Source organism: Mugil cephalus, chromosome 12 (assembly GCF_022458985.1).
Source record: "Mugil cephalus isolate CIBA_MC_2020 chromosome 12, CIBA_Mcephalus_1.1, whole genome shotgun sequence".
Lineage (NCBI taxonomy): Eukaryota > Metazoa > Chordata > Actinopteri > Mugiliformes > Mugilidae > Mugil > Mugil cephalus.
In genome coordinates, this window is record NC_061781.1 from 16,104,413 (window position 1) to 16,126,254 (window position 21,842).

At 47.0% G+C, this 21,842-nt stretch overlaps 1 protein-coding gene across 1 annotated transcript in view; it reads left to right on the forward strand.

Moving 5' to 3' along the window:
* Nucleotides 1-245: 245 nt before the first annotated feature.
* LOC125017896 (anosmin-1) overlaps nucleotides 246-21,842 on the forward strand; it is a 40,293-nt gene continuing 18,696 nt past the window's right edge. The window contains exons 1-2 of the mRNA XM_047601429.1: nucleotides 246-509; nucleotides 6,344-6,391. Coding sequence (XP_047457385.1) covers nucleotides 318-509; nucleotides 6,344-6,391 — 240 coding nt within the window. The 5' untranslated portion in view covers nucleotides 246-317. The remainder of the gene's footprint in view (nucleotides 510-6,343; nucleotides 6,392-21,842) is intronic.

A 21,842-nucleotide genomic window follows, 5' to 3' on the forward strand; every position in this document is an offset into this window, starting at 1 on the left:
AATGTTGTGGCTGATTGGTGTGTAAAACACAGTGGATATAACATTGTATATATTTTCACATATTTTCATATCTGTTTGCAAACCACGACTCCCACGTACCCTTCTGCCCCTCTTGGTCGTGGTGCTGCTCTCCGATCTGATCCGAGTCTACCTGCTTTATCGCCCGTCACTCACCGCGGCGTCCTCCAATCGCGGGGCTCGGCAGCCCGTGGCTCCTCCCCGGCGTATAATTGAAGTTTCTTTAGTTTCTTTCCGCGGAGCCTGCGCGCAGTGTTGTTCCGATCCGCGGTGGGATTAAACACACAACGGCGGGGACGATGTTTCGCAGGAGCCCGAGCGTGTGCGTGACCCTGTGCTTGTGGATTACGGCGTTAACGAGCCCCGGGAGCGCGTCCGCGAGGAAGCAGGACGACTCTTTCTTCACCGGCAGCGTTTATCGTGCGAGATGCGCCTCGAGATGCCTCAGCCTGCACATCACTCGCATCTCCGCGTTCTTCAAGAACTCCCAGGTACGAGCGTGTGGTCGCTGAAACTCCGGGTGTACGCGTGGAAAATAAAATAATAATAATGATAATAATAATTAAAAAACAAAATCAGGAAACGCATCCCGCGTTGCGTTCGCTGGTCGATGCTTTCCACATTTAGTCAAACCTGCTCCCCCTGAGCCCCATTGTGAGAAGACAGCAGCAGGTCACTTAATGGTGCAGCAGACTTCATTAGTTTGGCTTCAAGAAACGCCTGAATAAATAGAAACTAAAACACAATCGGCTGCAGACATCTCATTTGCCTCAGAGTGCCTGGTTGCCTGCACGTGTATAGCGGGGCGCTTTAAAACATTTCAAGCCCAATTATCACATTTCAGGATTTCTGAGCCTGGGAGATGATGAATGCCTCTCAATTGAGCCAGTTTCCATTCATTACTTGCTAATGACTTGGAAATGAGACATCCCATTCTTTCAGTGCAACCGTGAAATCCGCTGTTGCAGTCGCCAACTTTTTCTGTTAATGCAGAGAATTTAGTGTCGTGATGCAGCCCCTGTAAATGAGCTGTGTGTGTGTGTGTGTGTGTGCTTTGGATGATTTGGTGTCAGAAGTTGTTTTCCACCCTCCGCCGGACACACTGTTCTCCCCCAAGGCTCCAGGGAGAAAAGAGCCGGCCACTGATCCCTCTTCCCCTCTTGCTCCCCTTCACCATCTATCTGTCTGGTGACTGCCTTTTATGCCCGCCTCATTTGCATTTGCAAGGCTTGTCTTTCTCAAGGTGCATCAGTGAATCCCTAATTGTCAGGAAACACCAGCGGGGCAAGGTGAATTTGCAATCGGGGCTAATGAATCAGCAGAGCACTCTGCTTGTTTCTCCCTCGCCGTTGAAAGCACTCATTGATCTAGTGTAGTAATGCGGGTCCGTGGGACACAGACCTGCTGCGGTTAATTCTAGCAGTTTTATTAAGGGGTAATATATAACTGGGCTGGAGGATGAATACACTTAACTGCAACGAATATCCTGTTGGGATGGAAAAAATAGCTGTTTCTTAAACTGCAACTTGGCAAGTGGCGTCTGGGATTTATCTTGAGCAGATTCCAGGAGTGCATTGCAGCCCAGGCTTGCAAAGTTGGGGGAATTAAATTAGTCACCAGCTAGGAAGTCAAATAACTGATGGAGTCTCACCTCTAATGAGCAGCTAATAGTCAATATAATTGACTGCAGAGCCTGAGAGTCTGAGGCGGCCCTCGGTGAAGGGGAAACTAGGGGGAGGTATTTTGTCTGAAGAGAGGCGCATTTTTGTGGTCGGTGATAAGCGAGGTTTGCTCGAGCAAGCTTGCACGTCTAAGAATAGACGGCAATTGTTGATAGTGCGCGAGGACCGTCTTGCGCGCAGCCCCTTTCATGTGAGGATGGGGGGTCTGGTCAGCTGCAAAAACATATGGCTCGCCTCCCCCTCCCCTCCCCGCTGCCCTCTACCACCACCCCCCCTCCCCGGCCCTGCCAATAAATGCCAGCCTCACACCTCGCAGGCTTGTACAGGATGCACACACACATTGAGGCTACCGGCGCTGCTCCGCCGAGGTCACCTTCCTGCTAAACGCTGGCGCCCAATTTGCGCTAAATGTGATAAGCTCGAGCGTAATGTTGCCACAACAGGGGAGCATGCTCAGTCAGCACAACCTACAGGTGGATCTGCTTCCTCCAGCCGGCGGATCCCATTACAGCAGCAGCAGCTCGGCAGGCAGCTCCACTCCAGTGATTGAGACGACAGACCTCTTAATTCAGCGCGGACATCCTTCAGGGGTCATTTAATACTCGATAGGGAAACCAAGACACACAACACTTTCCGCCTTAATGGAAATGAAATGCCTCGGCTGTATGTCAAAGCGGACACTTTCGCCTAATGTTTCTTAATATTTCACATCCCCTGCGCAATGTCTAGCAGTGCGCACGGGCTGCTTACTTATTTTGGTTGCGGGACAAGAGGCGGTTTGTCCTCGAAAACACACTGCGCAGCTGAAATCCGAAACATTCTCTTAGGTCTTGGGTTTAATTTGATCGTTCGGGGGAACGCTGGGAATGGTACTTGGAGAGTTTAGATGTTGTTACAGATGTCATGGACACCCACGCGTCTTCCCTTTTCATGTGGCTGAATCGGAATCGAATCAGAGCCCTTTGTTTTAATTTGCCACAGTTTCGAATTAGCGCGAAGTGGAAACAAGCGTGGAGTTAGGAAACCCATTGGGTAGTCCGCTGGTTGTCAGATTTATAGCGGCTCCAGATTTATCGATGTAATAGTATTTCCAAATGCAGATTTATCGACATTTTACTCCACTTTTGGGGAACTTGTCACCCCAGTACAATAGACAGAGGGGAACACCCAGCCATAAATATTAGCCTCGGACACTTTAAAATATTAAGAGCGGGTTGGGAGCCCTGTGCAATAATGTATTCTGAAAGTATCAGGCTCGTAGTGGATTATTTATGTGGGGGACATGCGAAGCCAAAAACAAGGTGTGTCCGCGAGGTCTTGTTATTACACTGAAAGCAATAAAAATCCAACGTCTTTCATTTCTAATGCGTAGTAAATTCTGAGCATCTCGCCTGAGAGATTCGAGTTTGAAGCGGCGGGAAGAGAAAACACCGGAGAGCAGTTTTTTTCCGCGTCCCCCCTGTTTTCACCTCACTGATACTGAGTTACCTGCGGTTGAATCAGACCTCAGCCAGTGCTCGTCTCGCGCGTGTGTGGAGTTTTTCATTAGTGAAGACAGCGGATGAATGGGGGTCTATGTAGCTTGGCCTCACCCCTCTGTAAATGCTTTTAAAGCCATGACAGTTCTGTCTGTAAATCTCGGCCCGCGGCGCTGCTACACCCTGAGCTACCTCACTTGACAAATAGCCCTCATTCCTAAGTGGAGACAACTTTACACCGGTGTTGTTGGAGATTTCTGAAACACCCTTTTATGTTAACATTGGATGTGCGCTGAACACATTAGCTCACTTTCAGGGCGCCCGTCGAATAATTCATATAGAGTGAATAATTGATGGGCAGAGTGACCACAGCCCTCACACCCACTCAAGTCGAAGCCTAAATCTTGAGGCTTTTTATTTTAGTGCTGCATTTGTGCCCTTAACCAGGAGTTATTTTGGTGTTCCCTTAAGACCCCCGAGCTGTCAAAGGACACACAGAGACACCAGTCTGTCCTTTGAAGTCCTGACTCCTATTAACGCGGCCACAAACGCACAAGGACTCGTAGACCGGCAGCATTTTTCCACTTTTGTAAATACTGGAAACAGACACACAGGCGGGATTAAGTGCAATTTAAGAACGTGCCATTTAAGTAAACTGAGCTGATCTGTTTAATCCAAATCAGAGGTACAAAAGAAACAAAGATTTCCATTTTCAAAAGGTGGACTGGTATCCTTGAAGATAAAAGCTTTTTTTTTTTTGGTGTGTGTGTTCGTGTTTCTCTCAGTTGTCTAGACAATACAACACGCCCCTGGCCACCTGCTCTGACTTCTCAGCTGACAACAGGCGTAATGTATCTGCGTGATAAATGCCCTGTTTACATGACTCCTCTAGTCACGACACCGTCACCAACAAAGCAGAGTTCACCTCATTTGTAGACCACTGTCTGGCTTCCTCTCCTCGACCCCAGTCACACAGGAGGATATCTGGAAAGAATTCATTCACTCGAGTCCTTGACAGTCCTCAGCACTGCATAATGTTTCGGGCTGCGGAGGAATGCCATGGTGAGTCAGAGGGATGGAGTCCTGACCTATAATTATTCCCCATTGGTCCTTGAAATGGTGGGGTCAGGCCTGGACAGCTGGGGCAACATCCTGCTGAGCTCCTCTCTGCTGCAGGGATGCTGTCACACAGCAAAATTAGCTCCTCTCGCAGATCTGGCCCTGTCTCTGTTGATGGATGGGCAGAGAAAGGTGTCAAAAAAAAAAAACAGGATTGATGATTTAGGACGTGGTCTAGAGTCGTGACAATCGGTATAAATTACCCGGAGGCATCGCCTGCCAGTGCAAATGTCAAAGCTTTATTTATAGGGGGTCTCCAGCAGGGTTTGGCTTCGTGGGATTGATCGAGTCGAAAATGTTTTCAGTTAGCAAACTCCGCAAGGATTTCAATCGCACGACACGGGGCGAAATGATCCGTCAGGGAGGCAGAAGTCGTATTTTTAATAAATCTTCGGCCACGTGGGTGGAAGGTGTTTCGTGTCACGGATGCAGGCGAAACCCTTCAGCCAAATGAGTTCTCATTTCCTTTTCTGTTGGTAACGAAATTAAAGTATTCCAAGTCTCCCCAGCGCTCAGACTCATATATTTTCTTCCTTATCTTATGTTTTTATGAATTTTTTTCATGTGGAAGAGATTCTCTGAAGACACGACCATCCAAACACGGATTCCTTTGAAGCCATTTGACCATTATCCTTGACACCGAAAGCGCAGCGCTCGCTGGTACTGGATGTCAAATTAAACCCTTTAATGATAACTTCTCTCCCAGTGTCTCATGGGAAATTTCTTCTGGATTACATTGTGGGGAAATACTTTGAACTTGACATTGAACTTAAGCAGACCTTTTGCCTGGAGACCCCTGGCTGTATCTCACCTCTTGGTTTTTTTTTTTATTGTTTTTACAGGGGAGCACAGGGAGCATCCCAAAGTTCTCAAGGCCGTGTCATTAACCAGTAACTCTAAACTCAAAGCCTCCATTGAGAATATTTGCATTTGATTACTTGTCACTTTTTCAGAAGTCTGGAAAGGGACGGAATTGATGGTTTTCCTGCAAGAATGAATCAAATTATTATGTTTAATGGGACGGGTGTAGCTTTTGGAGGTGAACCCACCCAACGCTGCAGTTCCCCTACAACTTTTAAGTCCCTCTGACCTACTTATTTTGTTTTAACTTCTTTCTTGTGGCTTTGTTCTTCATTAGTGAATATTATATGTTATGTGCATCTAGTGCCCCCAAAACTCAGCTCCAAATGAAGGCTACCTTCGCTTTGCATCTGTGGATAACAAGCAGCTGTGTCATCACCACGATGTTGGTTGGTCCACCCAGACGTGAGCAGAAAACACGTTTTTTTTTTTTTTTCAAACTTCAAACGCTGACCTAAACGTCCCTCTCCCTGACAAATGACACATTAAAACATTTAGTCTCTTTCGTGGTGGCAAACTGCTCATTTATTCTATAGCTCTAGCCTTGCACTTGCCATCCAAGCACAATTATGTTTGCAGAGAATACTTTTCCATCCTAATGGAACACAGGAAATGACCACTCACACAAGCCATTTACCCCCAACGGTCCTTTGCCCGATAATCCTCCGTATTTACACTTTGAGGGCTTTATAAATACACGGCGCTATTAGGACCAAATGTTTGCCTTGTCGGGGTGCAGAAGGTGGCACTTCCACAGCAATTAGAGAAAATTGGCAGTATCTGCAGTCTACACAGGAGTGCTGACATCAGTTCCTGCCTCGGTGACCCCGGGGACGTCTGTTGTGAGATCAAACAAGTCCTCAGAAGAGCTGAGGTCACCGTGCTCTGCTGAAACTGACCAGAGGTTTGCCCTAGCCTTGGTACCGTGACCCCCCCGCCCCTCCCAAACCCCCACCACCACCACCACCACCACCTTCCTGCTTGGGCTGTTTGCACGCGGCACATGCAGGGTGACTCAAAGAGAACCTTTCAAATTTCTGTGCTGATACCATTATTCTTAATCAAAAAGGTAGTGACGCATTGTGTGTTTGTGCGTTTGATGAATTGATGAATGCATTTTCAACAGGATCTCTGATGACTGATGGTGTTTTTTTTTTTTTCTCTTCTCCTTCTTCTCTTTCACAGAATAACGGATCCTTGGTCTGGTGCCAGAATCACAAACAGTGCTCCAAGGTAGTGCGGTTTCACTTCTTTCACGAACGGTGTGCATTCTACATACATGCCTCATTATCAGGATAATACAACATAAAGCGTACGAGTCACGACAGGACTAGTTTTGTCTTGTCGGCAGGAATCACAAACTATTGACACAGTCCCTCGAGAGAAAAAACCCTTTTCCTTTCAGCCAGCGCTTACTCGGATTGCCTCTGCTTTCATTGACGCTCATTTGCTGTTGTAATTGGAATACGCTTAAATAAGATCTGAGGACGCTCAATGCCCGTCGGTTTACGATGGCGAAGTGTGGCTGTTTTCGCCCCTCCGTTGTCACTCGGCATTTCAGTCGGAAGCGCTGTGATATGCCTCACGCAGGGCTTGTTTGTGTGTTGTGCCCTGTCCCAAAGAAGGTTGATACAAAGCTGGTGCTGACAGCTCCTCTGAAAAGGTAGCGCTGACATATTCTATCAGGCTCCCGGAGCTGTTGACAAGGCCCTCTGAGATGTGCTATATGGACTGCAGACAGAGAACACTATGGAGCTGAAATAAGAAGGAGGACGTGCTAGCCGAGCTCTCATCTCCCGGCTCACGCAGTGAAACCGGGATTTATATTTGTGTGTAGCTCAACAGGCACAGTGCACAGTATGCGCGGCATACGCACGAGAATACGGTTTTCCATTTCAGAAATCTGCGCGCCTATTTCTGGGGTTTTATTCATGCAAAAAAAAAAAAAAACTGTAAAAATAACATAAAGGGAGTATGTTATTGTAAATATGATGAACGAATTATCAGGTTGTCTTAAGCCCTCAGATGTGATTGTGTAGTGGAATGCACACTGAGATACAGTTTCACATTTAAACACCCATGTAAATATATCTATGCTAACTTAACATGGCGCCACATGCGGCCTTCATATTAATCACAATCAGGGCCTGGTGTCGACTGCCTTGCAAAATCACCCTTTGTTTTTGATTATTAAATTCCTTTTTTTTTTTAATTTTTAATGGTTTCCAAAGACAATTTGCATTTGTCTTGGACACGGCGGAGCTATTGTGCTTTGTGCTTTGTGTATGGAGGCGATTTCATCTTGATCTTGGTATTTAGTAGCGTATGCCCGAGTTATGCTTAAACGCAGTCCGGTAATTTAAGAATCTCAAGGAAATGCACTTGATGCCGCTCGAGTCAAGAAGGGCAAGCCTACTTTTTTTTTTTTTAAACCATAAAATTGTGAAAGTTGTTTCTCTCCTTTCCACTGTGATAGCCAACATCAGCTCTTGGCACCGGCCATTCCCCAGTCATTCGTCAGAGTTTTATGTTTGAAAAAGGCTTTTGTTGGCTGCGAGTCTTAGGACAGCATACTGTTTTCATAATCAACCAGCTAACATTGCAGAATCTGCGCAAACGTCCTCAGACTCTTAAAACGGACTTCTTGTTCTCCCTCTTATAACAAGCACGTCAGTTAGCACTTCTTCATCCCACGTGTTGGCTGTAAATACACGAGGCTGGATTCGGTGCAAGTCCTTAAAAATAACGACAGGCTTTCTGCTCAACAGCTGTTGAAGCTCTGCTACTTTTGTTGTTCCAGGTTGAAGGGCTCTTTAATTCACTTAATTGTATCCCAGGTTTTGGTTCAGCCGTGCAGGACGCGGGGCCAGGACGTGGTGCTCGAGCTCAATTTGCAGCGGGAGGTCAATATTTTGGGAGCAAACATCACCACGCTTCGCGCCGCCATCAATGGCTCGAGGGAAAACACAGAGCTATTGTGGCCACTCTGACAATTGGACCAAATGGGCCCATGCTGTACAGTGGTTCCCTGTGAATAGCTCTACAGCCACTGATTAGCCTCTTCACTTCATGAACAGCACAGTCAAACAGAGAGACAAAGGCATTGGCTCCGGGGGGAGTGCGTTAGGGCAGAAGGCCTGTCCACCCGAGAGCTCCGTTAAAGAGCCACTGAGAGATCCCTGCCTGTGAAGAAAATGCGAGGAAGGGCTGCCTAATAGTTTGGACAAAGATGCTGTGACCCCGTCCATCTGTCCGCATTTTAGCAAATCAAGACCTCCCGTCTCCATTTGTGATGAGAAAGTCACCCCAGTCGCCTCGTACGCGGCGTCCCAGAGTCAGCCCTACTCCCGGTTGTCCCCATTGTCATGGTAATTAACCCGCCTGCCCTCTCTCCAAAGCGGAGCGCGGTGGCATTTGAAGAGCCGCGCAGTCATTATGATGCCGTAAGACCGGACCAGGAGACAAACTCCATTCAGCCGGGAGACGCCAGGAAAGCAGACAGCAGGCGTTTCCATGAGCTATTGTCACTTTGTTTCCCTACTGTTAGCGCTCCCCACTTGAGAAGTTTGGATGTGTTCCCTGGAAGTTTTAAAAACTCCAGGGTGTTCTCCTTTTCTGCTGGGGGAAAGAAAATAGATTTTTTTTGCGTGTGTGTGTGTGTGTGCATGGGAGAGCGTGCAGGAGCAGCCAAGAAGCTTTCCACATTCAGAGCGTAGCTGATATTAGCAGGGTTCACTTTCCCCATGGGTGCGATCCAGACTCCACATCAAATGCTAGGATTGACTTAAGGCAACTAAATGCAGGTCTGCAACAAAGTGGTGCGCTTCATTACTCAAACTTCTCCCGGGGAAGGGTGAGAAGAAAGGACATGAGCGTTATGCCTGGATGAGTTGACCTGTGGCGGTGAGTCGCCGGAAAGTGCCCATCTCCTTTAATTCCCGAGGAAGAATGTGCAATATTTTTCTTGCAAGCAAACCGAATGTCCTGGAGATTTAAGAAAATAAACTCTACTCCTTTTCCTCCGCTCAGAATGATAACTCTGTGCTTTAAGATTGAGTGGTATTGACGCTGAAGAGAATTACAGTTTGCGGCTTTTAACAGGAGATGTTGACCTAGCCAGCCAAGGCCCTGCATTTACTTATCAAGCCTTTGCTAAGGGAAAAGCTTTAAAAAAAAAAAAGGAAAAAAAAGGCAACATTGTCTGGTCGCCATTCAACGGCAATGAGTCGTGTGCGTCTTTCATACATCCCGCCCGTCCCAGGTGGCTCTTTTGAGCGCTCTTTGCTATCAGTCGCACACTAAGCCCCGAATTCCAGCACAAGAATAAGAAGTGTTTACTCTTTTGGATTACGTTGCGCCTTCATCTTCGCGCGTCGGAAGCTTTGGAGCGGTTTTCCTCAATAACAATTGCTGGAATGCTACTATGTCACATTCAAAAGTGTCTTTCAAAGCCCACTGTCGCCCCCCCCCCCCCAACCTCTTCCCCGCCCCGCCCCGACCCACACATTTTCTCACGCCAAACTAAAATGGTCAAACTTCCTCCGTCATTTGTTCTTTCTCTGGGTCAGTTGAACCTATAAAATGAATTCAGAAGCTCCACCGTAGGTCCGTAGTCACTTTCTCTTGAAGCTTTGAGAGCGTGCCAATGCAGTTTACCAGTCTTTTGTGTGGTCATCTTTTCTTTTGTAGGGGGGGTTTAGGTAGTATATTTTGGACTGAAAAGATGTGATAAAGTGGGTGCGGGTTGGTAGTTTTACGGCTGGGCATGGCTGGGATTATTAGGTGCTTAGACAGACTTCAAAGCACCTTTTGGTCATGTTGAGGCCAGACATTCATTGCACCTCCCCGTGTTAGTCACATTACCAGCACCAACACCTCAAAGCAAGCGAGGCCAGAAATCAATCAGTCAGGTTGGCCGCGTCTGGACTGCCTGCCAGTGCAGGCGCGAGGAGAGTGTAAAATTTTAGGAACAGCCCGAGCCAGACTTAATTTAAATTCCAATTTCATGTCTGTGTGCGCGCGGGCGCGTGTGTGTGTGTGTGACGCGAGTGGTGAATTTTGAGTCGGTGGTGGGGGGGAGATCGCGCATAGTGGCAGAACTGTTTCGTTTTGCACTTTATCTACTGTGAGGCAGCGCTAGTGTCTGCGTAAGTGTGTGGGTGGTAGAGGAGTGTGAAGCAAGGCTGGTCAGTCCCAGCAGGAAGGACCTGATCTGGACATGGTTGTTAAGTTTCATTGGTTGACGGGGAGGAGGAGGGGGGGTGGGAGGTGGGAGGGGGGGTTGCTTCACTGGCTGCTATCTGTGGAGCTCATTATTCACATGGTGGGTGGCAGGGAATGAAAACCCCCACTGCAAAAAAAAAAAAAAAAGAAAAAAAAAGTCCAAATGATGTGGCCACAGGAGAGGAGGCGAGCAGGCTGTCGAAGTGCAGTTCAGGCTTCTTCAGCACTTAAAGTTCGGGTCTAAAGCTCCTCTCTGCAAGGCCGTCTGTTTAATGTCTGAGTGACGAGACACTCCAGGAAATCCTCCTTGAAGACATGCACCTGTGGTTTTCTTACCCCTCCGGCCGAGTGTAGCCAGCTTTTAGACAGTGGCCATTTATTATTATTTTTTTTTTAGAGATAATCAACCTTTCACAGATAGCCCGATCTCCCCCGTTCTCTCTCTCCGTCAGAAGGGATTTCGTCCTCTTGAAGGATTAATGTAATCAAAGCTGCTGTGAAATCCTCTTGTAGCAATAACCACCAGTCACACCGAGACAATCCGCTGTCATCTAAGTGCTCACTCCCGATCTGAGGATGTGTCGACTGAACGACGCGGATTGCGACATATCGCGTTACCTTTCCCAGCAGTTCCCCTCAAGACGCTCACGTGTCTGAGAGGTATGCGCCCGTGCGGCTTTCCCTCGTCGGCGTCGTTCAATATTTTGTCAACAAACCGATCGTGCCAGCAGTCACGTCGGTGAAAGGAAGATTAGAATGTAAGAATCTTATGGCTGATGTACTCGGCAGATCCCGGCTTATCAATTCATTCCGGCTGGAAAGCCGCTGCGCCTCTCAGATAAATCCCAGAGATTGTGTGACAGTTTCAGGACGGCGGGCAGAACCAGAATGTGTGTCAAACACTCGACGATCGGCGGCTCTCTTAACCTTTGACTTGGCAGGGGGCTCGTTTGTGCCGCGCGGTTCCAGACTGAACACGCATCGGAGTGCTCGGGCTCCTTTTGTTTGCTTTCCCCAGCTATATAAATCCAAATGCCTTTTATCCAACACACGCACAGGTGCGCCCTCTCTTTGTGAAGTTCAGTGTTTTGAAACGGATAAAAGGGAATTCAATCATCACCTCGAGCAAACAGAATGCATTATGTCTCGTTTTGCGCTGCACGTCATTATTATTGTTGTTATTCCTCGGCGTGGATGTGTTGTAATTCTGAAAAGACACTGATAGGAACGACTGGCGTGAAGAGCTGTTGGTGGACTCTGGAGGGGGTGCAAGTAGGATTAGTGAATTTCAAGTGTTTTTGAAACTCAAATAAACAAGTGGAGATAGTGTTGGAATGTGACTGCAGCAGGGGGGGATTAGGACGGCTTTCCTCCCCTTCAACGGTATGTTTGTGTTAAACATGTTTTCGCCCTACATTAGAGCCGAAGCTCCAGGTCTCATTTGATTTGAAATAGGAGGAGGAGGAGGAGGAGGAGGAGGAGGAGGGGGTCAGCTCGAGTGGTCACCCCAGGGCCAAGCCGGTAGAGCCGGCGTCCTTTATCTTGTTTACTATCGCCTCAGTGTGCGATGACTGATGTCATCGTGACAGAAATGCATTTTTCATCCGCCGCGCGGAAAATATGAGTTCATTATTGTGGCTGTAAATCAACCGTACGGACAGATCTATGCATCTGTTACCATAACATTATTCAGCGTGATGGCGTGGGTGGAAGTACAGTAAATCATACGCCGGGCGGGCAGATCTGACGCGGGGGGGGACACGGGAGAGGGTTTGGCTTTCCCATGCCGCGTCGCCGTGAGAGGCCCCGCCGGCCTCTTTATCACCGATCTGACCCCACGTGATGGATACATCCTGTTGAGTCTAATTGTCATGAAATGTAAACTGAGCCCAGAGGTAGGTGATAACTGAGGCTCGCGTTACAGCCACTGTAATTTTGACTCTTGTCACCGTGAGATGGCAGAGGACCTGTAAGAGAAGGAGTCCGTCTCTTTGGTGTGTGTGTGTCTGGGTGAAACTTCAGTGTCATTAACTATTAAGTGAACCGCTATTGCATTCCACAGCAGACAAAGCACAATTCCGGCAAAGCTGTGTGGGCTCCTTGCTCATAAATAAGGCAGGCACCTCTGATTGTGGGGTGAATGTATAATTCATGCATTGCCCCGCCTGCTCCTCCTCTTTTCCTTCTCACTTTCTGCCAAGCTATTCCTTTTCAGCTCTTTGTTGTCTGCACCCTCAACTGCATTTAAATTAATAATTAAAGTGATGCTCGAAGAATGTCTGTGACACCACCTGCTAGCTTGCTCGAAGTCTCTGACAAATACAGAAGAAAGTCTTGAAACCTGTACATTTCCCTCTTCCCTCCGCTGGAGATGGAAATCTACTGTGTTTTTGTTGGTTGTAAAGATGAAGGAATTATGACTGTGGGAACTCTCTCAGCCCATGTACTCTCAGAGCTGTTTGAACACTTAGAGATTTGGAAAATATGTTTGAGGAAATCATTTTTAGTCAGAATTAAGTATCGTAACTTTATATTGTATTGAGTAGGAAGTGATGTTTATGCATAATTAAGGGTGGGCCTGCTTTGAGTGACAGGTGAGTGCCCTCACAGGTTTGCTAGCTGTTTGCTTTGGTGTCGCCACCCGAGCTCAGCTCCACTCAGGTTCCACTTCTTTTCCCACTTTCAAATTCAGTACAGGCTGTGGAAGAGGCTGGCGGCTACGCGTCGAGAAGAAAACGACATTCGGTGACGGGTATTGACGATAGGCGGAACCGCATCGAGTTGAATTGACCTCAACGGGAGTGACTGATACAGTTGACTGATACAAACACGGTTCCACAAATATTTACAGCAAGGAAAAGCCGTCCAAGACTATGGCCCACATTCAACGGTTCACCGTGCTGATGGCATGCCGGGACACTCGGCATTGTTGACAATATTTTCTTTTCAAATAGAGAGTGGATCCATATGCAATCCATAAGATAACTTTAAAGTTCTGCTTGTTTAACTTTGAAACATTTATGGTGGGAAATATACAATGGGGTTACCAAGGGAACTGGAGCATTGAACGTCCTCTAATAGTGAGCAGTTTTGGGCTGCTAAGAGTGAACTTCTTTTTCTGTAGACAAGGCTTTAAGCAGAGTCAGGCACCACAAAGGTTTGCTTTCAAACCTTGCAGAAAGAAATCCAGTGGGTGACGCCACTTAGGGTTTGTTCATCTTTACGCTGTCTACAACTACTGAATAACGCACATAATATTTTTAGATGCTTATTTATTAGCAGAAATGACAAAAAATACAACGAGAATCGTTTGTACGCTGCCTGGCCAAAAACAAAAAACAAGTCGCCTTCTGGATTTAACTGAGTAAATAGATACGAGCCTCCTATTGGATAATTACTGCATGGGCGATTATCTTTCAGCTGGCAGTTATTTAACCCCAACTGATGCAACGAACAGCTTCTCATTTCTTAAACAACCACGTGGAAAGACACATCCCATGGTCGTGGAAAGGACTCTGTTTGAGAAGGGTCAAATAATTGGCATGTATCAAGCAGAGAAAACATCTAAGGAGAATGAAGCAGAAACTACTAAAATTGGGTTAAGAACTGTCCAACGAACTGTCCAACGTATCATTAAAAACTGGAAGGAACCATTGTCTTCGAGGAAGAAATGTGATCAAATCCTGATAGATAGCGTGTAAGCGTTTGGTGAAATCAAGTAGCAGAAAAACAACAGTACAACTCAAGGCTATGTTTGGTGGTGAAGGTAAGAGTAAGAGTATTTCCACATGTACAATGCTCAGGGAACTCAACTGAACAGTGGTTTAGTCTTAAGAAAACCACTAATTAGTGAGGCTAACTGGGAAAAAAAGGCTTCACTGTGCTAGAGAGCATGACGATTGGAATCTAGCGCAATGGAAGAAGGTCATGTGGTCTGATGAGTCCAGATTAACCCCGTTTCAGAGTGATGGGGCATCAGGGTAAGAGGAGAGGCAGATGAAGCGATGCACCCATAATGTCAAGTGTCTACTGTACAAGCCTGTGGGGGCAGTGCTATGATCTGGGGTTGTTGCAGTTGCTAAGGTCTAGGGTTAGCAACATTATGAGCTCAAAGAATGAGGTCAGCTGACTACCCGTATATACTGAATGACCAGGTTATTCCATCATTTTCACACATGGATCGACCACCACAGAGTCCAGACCTTAACCCCACTGAGAATCTTGAGGAGAAGGTTTTCTTGATGCAGTGGTCAGACTCTCCCATCATCAATACAAGACCTTCAAACAATGAATGGAAATAAATCTTGTGACATTGCAGAAGGTTATTTAATAAAATACCACAGTGAATGTTGCTGTAATCAAAGCTAAAGGAAGTCCAACGGAATACTAAGAGTGACCTTTTTGTGGTAGTTTTTTTGGCCAGACTGTGTATATCTCAGGTGCTGTTGGTTATCACCAGCAGACATCTTGTCCTGCCCTCAAACCAGCTACAGATAAGGTTTCATTTCATCTAATGCCAAATTTCCATATGGTGTGAATGCGCTGTTGGGGTGATTCAGGAGAGGAGACAGCTGCCAGTTTGCTCCACTCATATATATATAATACCTGTTTTCCACGTGGGTGTCATGTACCTCCAAGAATTTGTGGAAGAAATAGAGCGCAGCAGTACCAGCAGTATTGCTGTATTTGCTCCTCTTCCCAGCGACAAAAATCCTCCACTGACCCTTTGGGCCCTGTGGGTTTCCTGTTTGCAGAGGCTTATGTAATTGCAGAATTAAACACCCCACAGCCAAAGCTCTGGTGCAATTTTATCGGTTTGTCCTTGAAATAACACACCAAATCTTTGCGTGGATATCAAAGATGTGCTTCCGTTTCTGCACACGGCTTGTGCTTTGTTGCCGTTGCTCGTGAAACATCAGGACAGACTGATTACAACCATTTTCTGCAACAATTACTGAATTAAATTCCCACCTGTCTTCCATTCCTGAAAAGTTGTGGCGGTAAGCAAATGCCTGCGCACGGAAAAAACAGCTCTTGTGCGAGCTTGCCGAGTGGAGTAGGGTTGCAGACTCGCATCTCAAGTCATTTACACCGTTAATCTTTTTGATCTACGCGATACACCCACTGTCTGCCGAACACACACCTGCGATTTACTGCGGCGCAGAAATTAAATCCACGATATCTCATGGACGCGAAGGTCGTGTTGGGTTGAGGAAATGGCGTGTCTAGACTCTATAACAGCTCAGGACGAGGATATCTTCTTCCTGATTTACTCTCTATATTTTTACAGTCCTTTGAAACTTAATGGCACGTCGGAGACATATTGGAAAGCCTTACCGGCATATGATTTTACACTCAATCAGATCACAGCTCCGGCACCTGATGAAATACGTCTCAGCCTAGTTAACCTGTAATGAGAGTCTCACTGGGCACCATCTGTAAGGCAGCTGTAAAGAGTTTAGGCATGCCACAATATTTGTTTTGCCTATAAAATAGATATTTGGATTGAAATCAAGCCGACTTTTAATTCGGCAAGGCAGCTTGAAAGAGGGCCTGCGCCGTGAATGGGAATGAGGGAGAAAACACTGAAACCATAAAAAGTAATGGTGCTTAGTGTGGATTTACTCTGAGAACCGAGGGTTGAAGAGGGAAGGGGTAATGCACAGGAACAGAGAAGGGGGGGGACGTTTTCGCTGTCACGCAGTTACATTTAGAAATATTTATTCGTTGAATATTTGGTGATGTGTCTCACATTGTGGCCCAATCTCCCCTATTTGTCCTCATTTAATTCAAAACAACCACAGTTTGTAAAGGAACCGTGTTGACTGCGTGCAGTTGCACGGCGCGATGATGGACCCGGGACTTCATAAACAGAGCTGAATTAATGAACTGATCGATCTGTACCTCAACATCAGATCATCATCATTTCTCAGATGTGAATGTTTGACGTTCTTGGTATTTTATTGTCAACCAAATGACTTCTCAGTTTTTAATGACACGGTCGCCACTGGCACTGGTGTGACTGTTTCCGTTGAATCGAAAGAAACTAATAAATGTGCAAAGTTGCCGCTTCCCCAACGGCCCGAGTCTGAGCAGCAGTCGGCATGCGCTGCTTTTTGCTACTTGTGTTGCAGCTGGAGGCTTCAGATGTTGTGAAACCCTACTGGTGGAATCGTCGGTGAAAGATGAGTGGGCGCGCATTTGATAAAATGTCAAAGTTAAATGAGCCGTGATTAGTTACTCGCCGTGAGCCACTGTGCTGCAGTTGATTGCTCAAGTCCACCCTTCAACCATTTTGACCAAATTAGTTGTTTTTTTTTTAATGCGTTTCAGAGTTTACAGTTTGATGCCAGGGTTGTAAACACTCAACTCTAAAATGTCTCTTGAGATTCTTGTTTTCTTCCACAATCTACCGCACTATTAACATAGTTCGTTGAATGTACTTGTGCAATGGTGTGCTACCGACTCAAACTTACATTGTGCTGGTTTGTAGGTTAAGAAAACACACACACAAAAAAAAGTGATCACAGCAGAAAATGGCCCAGGCTCCAGAAACATGGCCTCATAACATTGCTGGCAAGCGAAAGCGCGCTGGCCGTGTTTGTGAAAGATATATCACATGATAAAAAGCTAATTCTTTGTCTGGGGGTGCAGCGTGGGTCTGGAGTTTTCAAATTTATCTACTTTGGAGAGGGTTTTTGGAAAACATCAACACGGTCGCGGCCAAAACAAAGAGAAAAGGCGAGTTTTAAAATTTAGCCGGATTTCTGTGGACGTGAAAGGAGGGGCGCAAAGTGCGGGGGCGGGAGGAGGTAGGAGAAAATTGGGGAAGTCGAAACGGAGGCGACGGCCAAATAAAAGTGAAATAGGGTGAGGAGTAAGTGAGGAGAGAGCGGAGATGGGTCGATAGATGTGGAGAGCTGCTGGAATAATTGAGCCCGGTCATCGGGAGTGTGAAAAGCGCCAGGGCAGCAGAAAGTAGCCGTAACTCAATGAGATTGGGGGGAGAGGGGGGAGGGAGTTAGATTTACAGTGTGCACGATCAACAACACAGATTCCTCCACAGCTCTCAGCGGAGCGGCTTCAAAGCTGCGGCTTCAATCCCAAGGGGTCAGCAAAGGCATTGGCACCCCTCGAGCTTAACACCGATCATCGGCGCCTGGATCGATATGTCTCCCAGATGTTGTCTCTGAGCTTTTGGGATTACGCAGTGAAAACATGCTGGGCGCCACGTTTGAGCGGCTTGTGTAACAGGGGGGGATAGCACAGGTACCCGTTTTTGGGACTGCTCAGTTTACACAACAACAGAATCAGTCATAGCCGCCGCACGCACCCCTGTGCGACTGTACAAATGTGTTCGGGCGATATGGGAAAATGCCATCTGCATCAGTTTGAATTATGGCCCCGACTTTTATTTTGTATACACGGTGTATTTTTAAGCCCGGGGCAGCTTTCACTGGTAGCAGCTCATGCTTCATTAACTAAAACCAAACACTTGTGTGACATTTTATATATGCAGTATTTTCACAGTTTGTTATTCCAGTCAGTCACTCGGGGCAGTAAGCATTTTTACGAGGGGTGGAGATAACCACGCTGTGATGGAGAAAGGCACTTCTATGAACGGCAACCAACCCCCCTCCCCACCCTCAAATTCTCTCCCTTCCCTCCGCCCCCCCTCCACCATCCCATCATCCCAGGCATGAAAAAGTGAAGATGGGCTGTGGCGTTGGCTGCCATTCAGCCTGACTCTCTCATCGGCCCCACAGAAAGCCTTTGAGGGTCCCCCAGAGTAACAACTGCTGCGTTTTATTACAGCGTGAAATGGGGAGTGAAAGACCGCTATGGATGTTCCTACTTAACCATGCAGAATGTGTCACCATTGGGTTAGCAAGATAAGGGGACAAAGGGGAAATCAGCCACTCAGATGGTTTTGTTACCACCGCGGCTCTTGTTTACATCTCAGAGAAAAGCATTTGTGCTCCTTTTTTGGGTGAAATTTGTCCTGAAATGTGTTAACATCGCGCAGAATAATTACATGCATTCCTTTGCTACTCGAGCAGATGGCAGCTGCGTTTCCAGCCTTATAGGCCCTTACTTGATGCAGAAGCTACGGCGGCAGCCCAGAACCTAGCGCCATAGCTGGCGCGCACTTCCCAAGAGCTGCGATTTGTCCACTTGGCAGTTTCTGCTTTAGTATTTCCGGGCTGCGTCTCCATCTCCGCGATGAGTGATCGTTTTGGATCAGCAATGATGGAACGCGTTTTTACTGAGCGGGTTCGGAGATACGAACGCTTTTATGACTAGTCTGCGGCGCAATTTCAGCAGACGTTCCAGTTGCCGTCGTTGAAAGTGAAGCGGGAAGTAAAAACAAAAATTAACCCAAGCACGAGCACAAATGGCTGGCACCAGAGCAGTCTACCTATGCAAGTTACGGCATCTACAGTTTGTCTGGCAGTACTCTAAAAAGAGTCTTCGGAAATTTGCTTGAGGCGTCCATACCCAGCATATACACCTCGTCTGATCGGTTAAGATCTTTTCTCGTGTGCCATGGCGTATTTTTTCCCTAAATTAGGCCCCAGAGGGGCAAACACGACAAACACTAGATATTGGCGGAAGTGCAAGAGGTGCTAACGCTAAACACCGCTATCTGCTGATGCGATCTCTTGTATATCGTAGCGGCGCATACTTTAATATGTTTCGCATGCGCATGCAGGAGGATGTTTGAGGAGGCGATTCAACATTTTTGTTTTGGTTTGTTGCACTTAACCGTTAACGGTGGGGTTTTCAAACGCATAAAAGCTGAAAGTGTTTGTTTGACGCACCCTGAAAAAAAAACAAAAGAAAAAGTTGCACAAGAGGTCCCTAGAAAATATGCTGTGGCTCTATCCCAGGCATATTTTCGATGGCATCTGTGACATGGTTTAGACTGAGAACTGAACTGTGTAAATAAGAATCAGGAATCTTGATTGATGAGAGCACCTTTGTAATTATATCCAGGCATCCTTATTTGCTTTGGCAAGACATCTGTCGTCGGTCCACCTCTTATCTACTTCAGTGTCAGGTTGTGGGTGTGGCTCGAGGGAAACGCTGACAGATAGTCAGTTTTTCAGCACACCTGCAGGGAACTCAACGCACACGCTTATCTTTTTTTTGAGTGTAATTTACCATATATGCAGGAGAAAACACTGCCCTGACAAATTTAGACGGTTTCTTGTGTAATTCAACAGTTTTTGTTACTTGGGGACTTTTGCCCCGAAGACGGAAAGAAAGAAAAAAAAAAAAAACTGAGGGTGAAACAACACTGAATACACAGCCAGCATTCTGATGTGTGTTGCAATATCTTCGGTACGCAATGTGCTGTGTTAATTCATGCTGCTTGGCACACAAGCCCGAGCGTCGTGAGGTAACGATGATTCTATTCTCACTTGTGTAGTTGCGACTGTGGCGAACCAGAAAGGGATTCATCCTCACGAAAAGCCAAAGGAATGCATTGAGTCCGTGCACACACAATCTTTCAATGAGTAAAATGAGCTTGATCCCCGGGCTTACGTGTGTATGTTCAGTGATTTGTACAAGGGATTTGGGGGCTTTAACATGTGCGTCTACTGGCAGAACGTCCTTTAGACGCTGGTGCAGCGCACAGTTATTGCCTCAACACCTCATTGTTCCAGTGTGGTGCTCGTAGGAGCCAGGGATGCTGAGGTTGCTGCTGCTGAGCCGCAGGCTCCGCTCCCAGAGGACCCGATTGAGAACAGAATTAACGATATAAGGTCACCGTATTATTAATAGCAGATGATTTTTAAAACTGCGCGGCCTGATTCATAACTTGGACAGAGCCGCTGAGCTCGTATGTCATCTTAACTCTCTGAGATGTTGCAGCGGTTACACCTGATCGGCTCTGTAGAAAACCGCGTTAGTTTCTTTTGGAGCTCCCCGCTGTCATAATCCTCCGAGGTGTCCGTTTGTTCCTCTTGGCGCTTTTTTATATTACTGCAGTGATATCTATATTACTGTGAAGTAATTAAGAAAATATCTTCCCTTCCAACCTCCTCCGTTCTCTGCAGCTGGCCGTTTAACACTCAACACACTGTCCACACTCAGGGTTTTCTCCGTCGCCTCGGTCAGGGCTGGGTAAGGCGAAGCCCCCCATACATGCGCGCGGGTGTAATTGACTGCTGGCAGACTTGTGCGCGGCCCTGATTGCAGCACGTTCCTTCAGAAGCAAGGTTTATGTTTCATCATGCGCCCGTCCACCGCACTCCATAAAAAGCAAATAAACTTTTCACTGGCAATGGCATAATAATGACAGAGCCGGCTAATGAGCGAATTAAAGGGTAATAAATACAACTCTGGCAGCCCGACTAAGATGTGAAACGTCTTACATCAGCTGGAGTTTCTTGCAGTCTCCTCAGCAGTTTCGTCCGTTCTACCCGTTTATCCTCTGCAGCGTACCTTACATAATTCCGTTTTCAGGAGTCTCCTTTTCAAAAGCGCACCTTCACCGAAGGCAGATCTTCGTATCGTGTTTCCCCCCTCCCACTAACCGACATGTTGGACCGTCCCCGGACGAGGAATGCAGAAGAATGTGTTGAAAATTTACAACCTTAGCACTGTAGCCGGTGAGGGAATCTAAATTAAATTGAGTTGAATGAGTGACGTTGGCAGGTCGTCGGCTGGTGCGGTTTGGGCTGCTCCCAGTGCAGTGCAGAAGCACCCTGGCAGTGTTTTTGCCTCAGCTTACTCTCCTCTTTCACACCAGCTCCCAGTGGCCAGCAGCAGGAGCGCGCGAGACCCCATCTTCTCTCGGCCCTAAACCGAACACCTTCCCTTCCGTGCGGTGGGATCCGCCTGATTGCGTTTGGACGCGCACGGACCTTCGCGCCATATGACATTCGCTTTTTATTGAATTTGATTCGTTCAGGGCGAGTTGCTGTACATAAAGCGAGAGGAGCCCGGCGTGATTGGTTAACTTTCATTTTAAATTTTATCATCCCATTATGTTTGGCAAAAATAACTTTGAGCTGCACTCGCACTGAGGGTTTTCTTTTATCAGGCGCCTGATCCAAACATTCACTAAATTCGTTCCACGTGTTTAAAAAAAAAAAAAAAAAGGCAATCCCAAGAACATTAAACCGAGTGTATCATTTATTAAACGCTCTCCGTTCGGGATGGTGAAGAGAAGGAAGTTTATTGCCAGGGCCGGAGTGCGTCAAGCCCAGACAAGAGCGGGAGAAGTGGGAGGATGGGCGCTAGGAGGCGAGTATTGTTAAGGCATGAGGAGAGAATCTGTCAGGGCCCACACCAAAACCAGAGCCTAAGCGTGAGTGTTTTTTCTACAGGCGGTCTGCTTGCAACAGACAACCAATTCGCCTCCGTGTTTGCTTTTGTAAGAGACTGTTTATGATGGGCGTCCGAAACAAAAAAAAAGGGGGGGGGGGGGCACGGCCGGGAGCTGCGATCG